This window comes from Panicum hallii, chromosome 1 (genome assembly GCF_002211085.1).
Source record: "Panicum hallii strain FIL2 chromosome 1, PHallii_v3.1, whole genome shotgun sequence".
NCBI classification, from domain to species: domain Eukaryota; kingdom Viridiplantae; phylum Streptophyta; class Magnoliopsida; order Poales; family Poaceae; genus Panicum; species Panicum hallii.
Window position 1 is genome coordinate 34,172,873 of NC_038042.1, and position 10,731 is coordinate 34,183,603.

Below are 10,731 nucleotides of genomic sequence, written 5' to 3' on the forward strand. Positions count from 1 at the left end.
CCGTTGGGGTCGAAGGGATATATACAGAGCCTCACTAAAAACTAGCCGTTAGGCTGTTTTTAAGTGTCCTGGCGGACTGTCCGCCAGGACTGGCGGACAGTCCGCCAGGACCACTCGGGTTTGCATTTTTCTGTTCAAGGCATGGGTTCCGGATTTGGTTTATTTGTGTTCTACCACACACTTTCCACATCCCCTTTGATAGTACGGTATACCTAGACTAAAGAAAATATAAAACAAAGAATTATCTTCGCTTGAACCACATTTCTTGAACTGGTACCGTTCTCCAATTTTAACGAATCGTCGGGTTTGCATTTTTCTGTTCAAGGCATGGGTTGGCTTCATTTCATAATGAGCAAACCAAATAAAGTCAAAGCATCATGATGAGATAAAACCAAGATAATGTAATATCACATGATTTCACAAACATAGAAAAGCAATAAGATCACAACCATGCAAACATCATCCATAAAAAGAAATTAGAAATTACAAGCCAACTTAGTTCAAATAGGATACAAGCCAAGTCTCACATAGATCCAAAGTCGCACAACGACTCTAAAGGATGGAAAGATAAGAATGCTAGGAATGCTAGGATACAATCTTCTCCCCCTTTGGCATCAAACACCAAAAAGAGAAAAGACAAATGGAAGCTCGGAGCAGTAATCACTCATCATCCTCCTCCTCCTCCTCATCATCATCAGCACCTACATCATAATGCTCCCACGCAGCTGGAAAGTCCCTAGGAGGAGAAGGCGGAAATGAGGGCCAATCCGTCTCCTCAATGCCAAGGTGGCGCTCAATCCTGTTGATACTCTGCTGATTTGCCCGAGCGTGAGCACGAACTACATCGTTGGTGTTGCGGCATACTTTGAAGAGAGCTTTCAAGCCAGAAATAAAGGCATTGCCTTTCCTGCGAGGACGAGTCCTAGAAGAGGAAGGCATCGCCGAGGTGGAGGGCATATCCATAGTGGGCTGGGGTGGAGAGTGAGCTGATGGGGGAGACTCGCCCTCTGGTGGAAACTCTTGCTCCTTGGGAGGCTGTGGGCAATATGGGGCATGGACCGCATCATATCCAAACTCCATTCCAGTCACGGCATTAATCATCCTTTGAATGTATGGAGCATAGATAACTGGATTACTGCCATGATGGAGCATGTACCTCAACTCCGTCCAGAAAAAGTGAAAGACACTAAAGGGCGGGTGATCAAAGTCCATAGCTAGAAGAAGGTTCTTGACTGTACCATGAATCTTGGTGCGATCACCCCTCTTGGGAGTCAAGATCTCCCGGAATAGCCTGTTCATGATCTCCATATATGGACGTAGTCCATGAGTCGTCGCTATATCCGGATCCTCATCCCGATAGAGAGTCATAAGAGCTTCATCCGTTGGATTGATGTCATCGTGAATTTCCATCTCATCTAGAGTGTCATCAAGCTTAAGGATAGTAGCAAATTGCTTGTATGAAACCCAGAAGGCGCGCCCTTGAAGATTGAAGTGAATAAAGGAATTCTTGCCCTCACCTTCAAACCAAGCAGTGGAGCAAAATTGAGCAACCAACTCATTGTTCCAATCTTGATTGAGGGCCAAGAATTCATAGAGGTGTTTCCTCTCACATTCACGTATGACCAAGTCAAAGGTTGGATTATTTTTCTCACTCATTTCATCCCAATTGATGTACTTGGAGACGGTGATAGCATTCTTCTTCTCAATAAAGACGGATATGTACCAATCAGCTTGAAATTTGCTCCAAAACCTCCTATCCGTGATGTACTTCTCATAATCATAAGGATTTTCCTTTCTTTCCTTAAATGCAGCACCTCTTTGCTTTGTGGTGTAATCCACTCGCTTCACTCCAGGGTCACCGAAGTTGATCCTTGTGTACTCCGGTCTGTGCATGATATACTTCCGGTAGGGTTGGAGTGGAGGGTACTCATCAAAGATAGGAACCTCCTCTTGAGGCACATCACCTTGTGGTTGAGCAGCTCTTTGGTAGCTACGCCTGGGTGCCGCATGGCTAGGACCGCCCATTTGCCCAGCTCGACTCATTGAAATTTTGGGCGTTGGCTTCCTTTTGCGCTTAGGTGGAGGAACGACTTCAATTTCATCGGAATCGGAGTTGGAGACGGGATCATGCAAGAACTTGGTCCTCCTCTCATGCACCATCTGTACATGTATAGGAAGTATACAGCTTGATTAGAAGTAATAAAAGAACGGGTGGATACAAACAAAGGATTATGCAGTAAAAATCAAGACTGAGAGGTCCTGGCGGACAGTCCGCCAGTACTGGCGGACTGTCCGCCAGGACCTCTCGGTTTTGAATGTTCCCGCGAAAACATGTGATGTCAAGAATTAATCCAATGGGGCTCAAACTTTGTAGGCACATTGTAGATGATAATGGAAGCCTAGACTTAAATTTTGAACAACAATGAGTGGATAGATTGGGAGATCGACTTGAATAAAGGTTTAGGTTATGAAATGAACATGAACATGTGAACTAAAGATTTAGCCATCCATTCTTCAAGATTTTCAAGGAATAGCATCCTCTACCTAGCAGGAAACAATAGCTAAAAGCATTCCTCAAGATATGCATCGAGTAGAGAGATCGATGGAGGATTGCATATACCTTGTTCTTGCCCTAGGATGAATGGAAGTGCTTCCAAAGGATTGGAAACGAGGGGAGAAGGTTCTTGCAGCCTGTGGAGGGGCTCCTTCGCCGTGGACCTTGCGGAGGAACCGAATCCTTGGCTCCACGGACAATGGGGGGCAATGGGGGGTGTTGTCCGTGGGGAAGGAAGAGAGAGTGAGAGGGGCTAGTTGTGTTATGTGGATGAAGAGAGATAGAGGAGCTTCATCCAAGAGGTGTAGAGGGTTTTGGACAGCCTCCCACGGACATAACACGATGGGCCCACGAAGAGATAGTTGGATGGAACAAAAATGATAAGTTCTGCTGGCTGACCCCGAGAGGTCCTGGCGGACTGTCCGCCAGGACCTCTCAGCCAGCCAATAAAATATCTTATTTGCCGAGTGTCGGTCATCTGACACTCGGCAAATACACCCTTTGCCGAGTGTTACAAATGTAGCACTCGGCAAAGATAACGGCGTTTAGGGTTTAGGGTTTAGGGTATCTGTTTGCCGAGTGTATCCGTTTGCCGAGGGTTAGGCTCTCGGCAAATAATATGTTTGCCGAGTGGTTTTTTTTGCCGAGAGCGACGCTCGGCAAATAACTTCTTTGCCGAGTGCCCGAAATATAGCTCTCGGCAAACTTTTCACCCTCGGCAAATCGGGCCTCTCCGGTAGTGAATATTATACCGAGTCAAACAAACAACTGTATTTTTTCATGAACTTAAAAGATAACAAAGATCAAGCACAATCATGTGATTTCATTCAGTCCAAATAACTCAAGTTCTCAGTTTTCTTTCCGGTTCATCCGGGACTGATGACAGGAAGGATGACCATGTGGCTCTCCTAGGAACAAGCTGGTAATTGTCACATCAGCATAACGGTTTACATTTGGCAACGAGCGTCCGTTTGGGAGGGCTCTCCCAAAACAGTTTCACCGGTGAAGAAAAAAAAGGTGTCTTCATCCATAGGGGCCAGATCATCGTAGAGGCAAAACTGGGCACCGGCCCTGCTTCCTCCACGCGCTGCCCCACTGTAAATCTGCATCTGTGCTTGTTCGGGTGATTCTACGAGCACAAATCCACTTAGAGTGAGCTCAACTGGCCCCGCTTGTTTTAGCTCCACGTTCCGCCACAGTTCATCCGGTTTCTAGTTTATTTTTACTCCAGCTTACAAAATAGTTTCACGCTACAGTATCTCGATTTGCGCAAAATGAACGGAGATGAAGCCCGCGGACGAAACGGCTTCCTCAGTCATGCAAGCCACGAGGCTCTGTGGACGAAGCGCCATGCCTCTTGAACTGAACACAACGATCATTTTATCTGGACTAAGAAGGTTAAAAATCGGCGCACCTCATGAAAAATTTGTCTCAATGCATATCATACGCATTATTCTGCTAATAATCACTTACAGTTTACATAGGGTCAGGGTAGTACTAGTGTACTACTACAGTCTAATAAGTTTTTAACATTTTAATATTCAATGAAACAATCTCATCACATTTGACGCCTCTCGAAATAGTTACATATCTATCCTCTGTAATTAAGGAACAGAAATTAAGAAAGTGCGACACCATTTTCCACAGAACGCTTCCTCTTGGCGGCTGCTGGTTTGCTCCCTAGAATCTCACAAGTGTAGATGTGGCTGTAGTAGGGTGGTATCGGAGAAGTCCACATGAACTGAAACTTCCCCTGGGCCCTAATAACAACCTCACTTCCTAACATCAGCAAATCCAGCCATTGTACCGTCATTACATCTGGAACCTCCACGGGCGAGGAGCATTCATTGTGGTGATGGATCATGAGATCCGCAAAAGCCCCACCCATGCTTCCAAAAAGTGCTGGTCCGCCTTGGTTCAGGGTAGCAAATGGGTTGCCCCCAAATCTAGAGCCATGCTTGTCGACGAACTCTCTGTAGAGGGCCAGGACCTTGCCCCAGAAGCGAGCGTCCAAGTTGCCCCTCAGGAAGCGGGCGGTGATGTGCGCGCTGATGAAAGCTCCGTTCATGTTCCCAGCCACCTCCATGGCCATGTTCGCGAGCCTCGGGTACGCCCCGGGATCCGCGCTCCCGAACGCGAGCGTCCTGAAGAAGTACCAGTACGCCTCGCGCGGCAGGAATTCCAGAGTTAGAGGCCGCACTGTTCCAACCTTGGTGATCTTGTCAGACCGGCTTGTGACTATGATTTTACTGCCACGTGGGACCCACCGTTTAGATGCGGAGTACAACCTGCTCCATGCGTCCTCGTTGAAATCCCCGGCAACCTCAACGACGACCAGAAATTTCCCATCTTTTCTATTCCAGCTGGAGCCACGGTTACCATTTCTTACTGAGCATCTGCGTCTGAAAGCAGCCAGATCAGCATCGGTAAAGTCGAGGTCGTTCAGGAGCACGATCTCTGAGAAGCGATCGCGGACCCTTTCGTCCTTGCAGACATGAGTGACGAGCGTAGTCTTGCCGACCATGCCAGGACCGACGATCGGCAGGACCTCCGGTTCTTCAGCACCATGGGATGGTTGTGCGTGCAGCAGGAAGCTGATGACATGTTCCGTCTCCATCTGGCGGCCGAACATGCAGTTATACAGCATGAGGTGCATGCTGTAGGGCTGCCGGTACCGGCGGCGAGGGTAGCTCATCAGGAGCAGGACCAGCACGTCCGCATCGGCTACCATGGAGCTCAGTAGATCGAGCGCCTCGCGTAGTTGTGCCAAGATCCGCGTGCTCCCACGGGAGAAACGGGGAATTTTTGCACAGCTCGCTATGAACAGGGGCACGGAGCGACGAGCAGCTTGATCTCTGTCGTCGTCCTCCGCAGCGTGAGGCTGGTACCTGAAGCTGTCGAGCGCGTAGATGCCTTTATGCATGGCGTCTCTCAGCATGTCCAGCTGCAGGAGCATGGCTTGGTTCGTGACGTGCCGTTCCGTGGCCTCGTCGACGATGACCTGTGCCCGGAGGAGAGCCCTCTGCAGGCTGTCCTCCAAGGCCGGCGCCGGCGGCGTCGAGCCCTTGCTGATGATGAAGTTTATGGATCGAGCCATCACCTCACCCAGGACTGAAGAAAGCAGAATCTCCATTTGGATCTCTCTCTCTCTCTCTCTCTCTCTCTCTCTCTCACACACACACACACACACAAACACTCTGTCTGTCTGTCTCCCGTGGAAGGCAACCCTGCGGGATGGGCAAGACAAGGTTCAATTAATAAGCTTTGATCTTTCTGATACTCTGTGTTCTTGTCAAAGCTCAAAGGATTGCAGCAGACGTATAAACACAAGATTCTAAACTGACACTGTAACTAGTCCATTCACCTGCTGCGTTGACGGTGACTTGGACTACTGGCCGGTGTGGACTGACTCTCGCCTTCGCAATCGTCAATCTGACTCACCTTTTTCTGTCTTTGTTGGCGGTGACTTGGACTACTGCCGTTGGTGCACAGAGAACAGAGAAGTAACGCGTGGCCATGGGTTATACAAGACGATGGGCCGTCATTGTTTGATACTTTGATTGTGTTGGTAATTAAGGACAGAGGCAAACGTGGGTACAAGCTTTCGAGTGGAGGATGAAACCAGTCGGAAACCAGTAAAACAGAGTTGTATTGGAAATATAAGCACAAGGCCCCTTCAGTAACCCAAGAGACTAGTAGGAAACTAGTAATTAGTTACTGGAAATATAAGAGCGAGGCCCCTTCAGCAAACTTGAGTGTATTACCAATCGGAAACTAGTAAAATGGAGTTGTACTAGAAGTATTAATGTCCAGGCACCAACAGAAGATGTCCCAATTGATCAAAGGTAAAAACGGCGTAGATGCTCAATGTTCCAAGAATTAGGAACTTCCTGGCCATCTGGGTACTGTAGGCGATAAGATCCAGGGCCTATAACCTTGTGCGTGATGAAAGGCCCTTCCCATCGCGAGTTAAGCTTGTGTAGCCTGGTATCATCCTGGATTCGTTGAAGAATCATATCTCCAACATTAAAAGAGCGTCGTTGAACGTTCCTGTCGTGGTAACGACGAATTCCTTGTAAGTAGCGGGTCGACTGGAACAAGACATTGCATCTGATTTTCTCAGCTGAGTCAAGCTCGAGATGTCTTGCGGTGTCAGCCTCGCCTTCTTCAAACATCTCCAGTTGTGGAGACTTCCACATCACGTCAGCTGGTAATATAGCTTCAGACCCGTATACGAGAAAGAAATGTGCATGTCCTGTGGTTTTGCTTGGTTGTGTGTGAAGCCCCAGACTAATGATGAGATCTCATCGATCTACTTGCCACCCTTTTTGCTGTTCTCATCATAGAGTATTTTTTTCAATCATCAAAAATCAAGCTATTGGCGTGCTCAACCTGGTCATTGGCCCATAGGTGAGCCACTGAAATATATTTGACTTCAATGGAACTGCGTTCACAGAAATCGCAGAACTGATGCGAGTGGAAATTGGATCCCAAATCTATAATGATAGTGTTGAGGAAGCCAAAGTGGTGTAAGATGTCGCAAATGAAATGTCACACCCAGTTTTAAGGATAAAACCGAATGCATAACTATATGTATACCAGGATCAAGTTTCATACATATAGTGACTTCATGAGTGAATAATCAGTAACAGTATCACGAAAAGAGAATTAAAAGTCTATAAAGATTATCAGAGTTATACAGCTTATCCTGAAAATGAAGACTCCAAACTTCACAGGCAATCGACCGGGGGTTGCATAGGTCTAGAACTCAGCATCATCTTCAGAAGACTTCACATCAACTTTCTCTTCTGAGTAGCAATTATAACAAGCGTGAGTACACTTATGGTTGGTATTCAGCAAGTGTTGGAAATTATATGACATGAAGGCCAAAAGTAAGGAAAGGCTGACTGGCTTACTGCGATAAGTAATTTTAGTTGGTCAAGTTTTATTAGCACCGGATTACTAAGGTATAACTTCATACCAACCCAAATTAAAAGGAACCAAATGGATATTGCAAAAGCATATCCAAAACCATAAACATGGTGCACGATTTAATTCATCTTCAAGTTTATTAATCATGTGAGGGTCCAAGCCACTCTTAACAGTGAGCACTGCTGAGACATCAGTTTTCACTCTGCAGACGTTGTACACTTTACCCACAATTCGTGTCTCTCGATTAGCTCGAGGTAGCTAGTCTCTTAAACACTTCCAAGGTGAGTGGGAAGGGATTCACTACGAGGCCTTTACAAAGATTCCCTAACTTATGACTATCCGTTAAGGTTTCAAGTCAAAGTGGCCATAACTCTCCCTAATGGGGTAGACACCTTAACTAGGACCATATCATACTCACAAAAGGACCAAGCTATACCGCGATGATGCAACCCCTCTTGCTCTTTAGGTAAGATCATCATAAACTACTGTTTCTAATTAATTAGCCAAGACCAGATCCATATAGTATTGTGGTTGCACTGTCTTCCCGGGTGGTTCGTCATGTTCCGATGAACCATATGATCTTGTGATTAACAACATAAATTATCCGTGAACATGGATAAAATAGGTATAGCATCATCATTGTTGTCATCATGGTTATAAATTATTCCCAAACCGGAACTAGTTATAGTAACTAAGCAGAAGCTACCCAACACAAAGGTAAAATCCAGGTTGACAAGGAATGATCATAAAAACTAGGCATATGCTTAATTAGGATCCATCAAAATTAGGACACATGCATGCATATAGAAAAGTTGTATTTATTGTGATTATTAGGATAAAAGAATGATAAAGGAAACACTTGCCTTTCTTTTAGAGAATAGCTACTCAGAGCCTTCAACTTTTGTTTTTAGAACTCTTAATCTTCAAAGCTCTTGGATTGCGCTCTTTCTAACGTCACACAAGTATCGGGCCCAAGTAAAACAACAAACAAACAAAGAAGAATAACTAAGAACAGAGACAACAAATAAAAGGAAAGCTTTAAAAGAGCGTACAAAAGGATTGGGCTCGTTGCTACATTCACAAGAGCGCGAGAAACACGGAAAATGGAGCTACTGCCGAAAAGAAACAGCTATCGGAAGATTTATGTTATAAAAGAGAACAACAGAACTATAAGCTTCATTTATTTTATTTTAGAAAACAAATATAAATGATATTTGAAAGAAAATGTCTTTGATTATAATTAACTCAAAGCCAAAATACTTCTTCAAGTAACAAGACCCAGGACTGCACTGCTCGGAAACCTTCCAGGCACGACAATTTACAGGAACACGGATCAGTATCCAGATGCAAGGCATGTTCCTGGGGTGGTAATAGTGAGGGTTGATTCTGCTATCTATTTCTCCAACTCCAATTATATCCGAGAGAGGTACAAATATAAACCCACCATGTGTTTCATGTACAGCTTGAGTATTCTCATAAACTTTCATGCGCTCCATTTCTGAATTCTTAGGTGGTCGACAGATGAAGAAGAGAAAGTCAAGGCAGAGGGACTATCTAAAATCAATTTCTTGATTGTAGAGATGTCACGTAAGTAGAATCACATGTTAATGTGATATGACGAGAGCTCTTCTGATTGTACTGATTAAAGCCAATGAAAATGTTTCTTGCAGCTGTTATAGATACCGATACAAGTGGTATCCATGCCCTTGAAGATCTGCACAAGAATCTTCAGAAGAGAGGCATTCAGGTATGGAGACTGATTCTAAAATTGACTGACTTGATTAAAGTAGTTCCAAGATTTTTCAGTCAATCTTAGGACTTGATAGTCAAATTTTATTTAAATTCTCTGTATATAAATTACACTAATGAAATAATTAGTTAGAAAAGAAACTGGTGAGAGTATCTAAACGTCAAACTTTACGGTTTATGTTGAACTAAACAAATTATGTTAAAACATATTTGGGGAGTATAGATCTAATTCGATTTTAATTGGAAAAACTAGATGAGAGAACATTAATCAAATTAAATCTATATTTAATTTTAAAAACAGGAACTATAGTACAACGAGACTATTTAACTAAAGCTTACGCTAAAAGAAAACTAACGCAACAAGAACGGGTCAAAACGAATCTAAAACGACGATTCCATGGAAGAAACAAGGTTGCGGGACCTAGTCGCGATTAACTATAGACGTGAAGGGCTAGCAGAAAGGTTTCAGGTCAAAGCGGTCATAACTCTCCCTAATGAGATAGACGCTGTCGGAGGAATTCTCCAGCCGGGTGGCGGAATGCACCCGCCTAATCCTAGTTAAGGATGGGTTTGGAGGAGACTTAGGAGCGCTCGATCGGTGGACAGATAAACACAGGAGGGACACAAGGATTTTAGAGTGGTTCGGGCCGCCGGAGCGTAATACCCTACGTCCACTATGGTATTGTCTTGACTGTGAGAGCCTTGGGTAGAACTTAGCCTGGGCTTGTGCTTGTGTATCTGACCTTCCGTTCTAACGAGTGCACTCTCCCTTTTATAGTCCAAGGGGAGTGCTTACACTGAGCGGGACCCCGACAGGTGGGCCCGGCCAACAGGAGCTGTTCTATGAGAGGCATGGAGGTCATCTCCCCGAGCTCCTCTCCGTAGTCTTCTCGATCGAGAAGTTGATGTGCGTATCTTTAGCCAGGATATGGCCGTGTACAACCTTGTCTTGTACAGCGTCCGGCGTCAGCGTTGCATAACAGTGAAGCCGTGCTGTCACTGTTAGGATGGGACCTCCCGTCAGGCGGAGAAGCAGCGCTGACCCGTTGCACGTGCACTGTTACAGCGCACGCCTTGGCTTTGCCCATCACAGACCATCATCACGCGCGTAGCGCCGTGACGGGACTGTACACAGTCCGCGCACTGTGCACGGTGATACGACGCGCCGCCTTCAGATCAAGCAGGCTTACCGTGGTGTCAGCTTATCTGCCCCGTGTGTCAGTGGCTGGCCGCTCTTTTTGACTTGGATGCGCCCGGCCCAACTACCGCATTAAATGCTGGTAGGTGGGCTTGTGACCCGCGAAGGGCCTCAAGCCGCAGGCACGCGGCAGGGCCAGTCCCGCTCCCTCTGCGGGGCGGCGCGTGGTGGCACCGGACCCCTTCCCGGGGGAAGGGGAGTCCGGGCCCTCCGAGTCCGGTTGAGGGAGCCTGGCCCGTGATGGTCCGGTCATCACACGTAGCGGCCTCGGACCCCCAGGGGAGCCCGGGCCGCGGGG

General features: G+C 46.2%; 2 protein-coding genes across 2 annotated transcripts; both read right to left on the minus strand.

Annotated features, from left to right (window-relative positions):
- Positions 1-660: 660 nt before the first annotated feature.
- LOC112896906 lies at positions 661-2,815 on the minus strand. The gene is made up of 2 exons (XM_025965031.1): positions 2,621-2,815; positions 661-2,160 (listed from the first exon to the last, which is right to left on the minus strand). Exon 2 carries the CDS (start codon positions 2,158-2,160, stop codon positions 661-663), a length of 1,500 nt encoding a protein of 499 aa, XP_025820816.1. The 5' UTR covers positions 2,621-2,815.
- Positions 2,816-4,163: 1,348 nt separating this feature from the next.
- LOC112879036 (putative disease resistance protein RGA1) lies at positions 4,164-5,285 on the minus strand. The gene has a single exon (XM_025943357.1). It carries the CDS (start codon positions 5,283-5,285, stop codon positions 4,173-4,175), a length of 1,113 nt encoding a protein of 370 aa, XP_025799142.1. The 3' UTR covers positions 4,164-4,172.
- Positions 5,286-10,731: the final 5,446 nt, after the last annotated feature.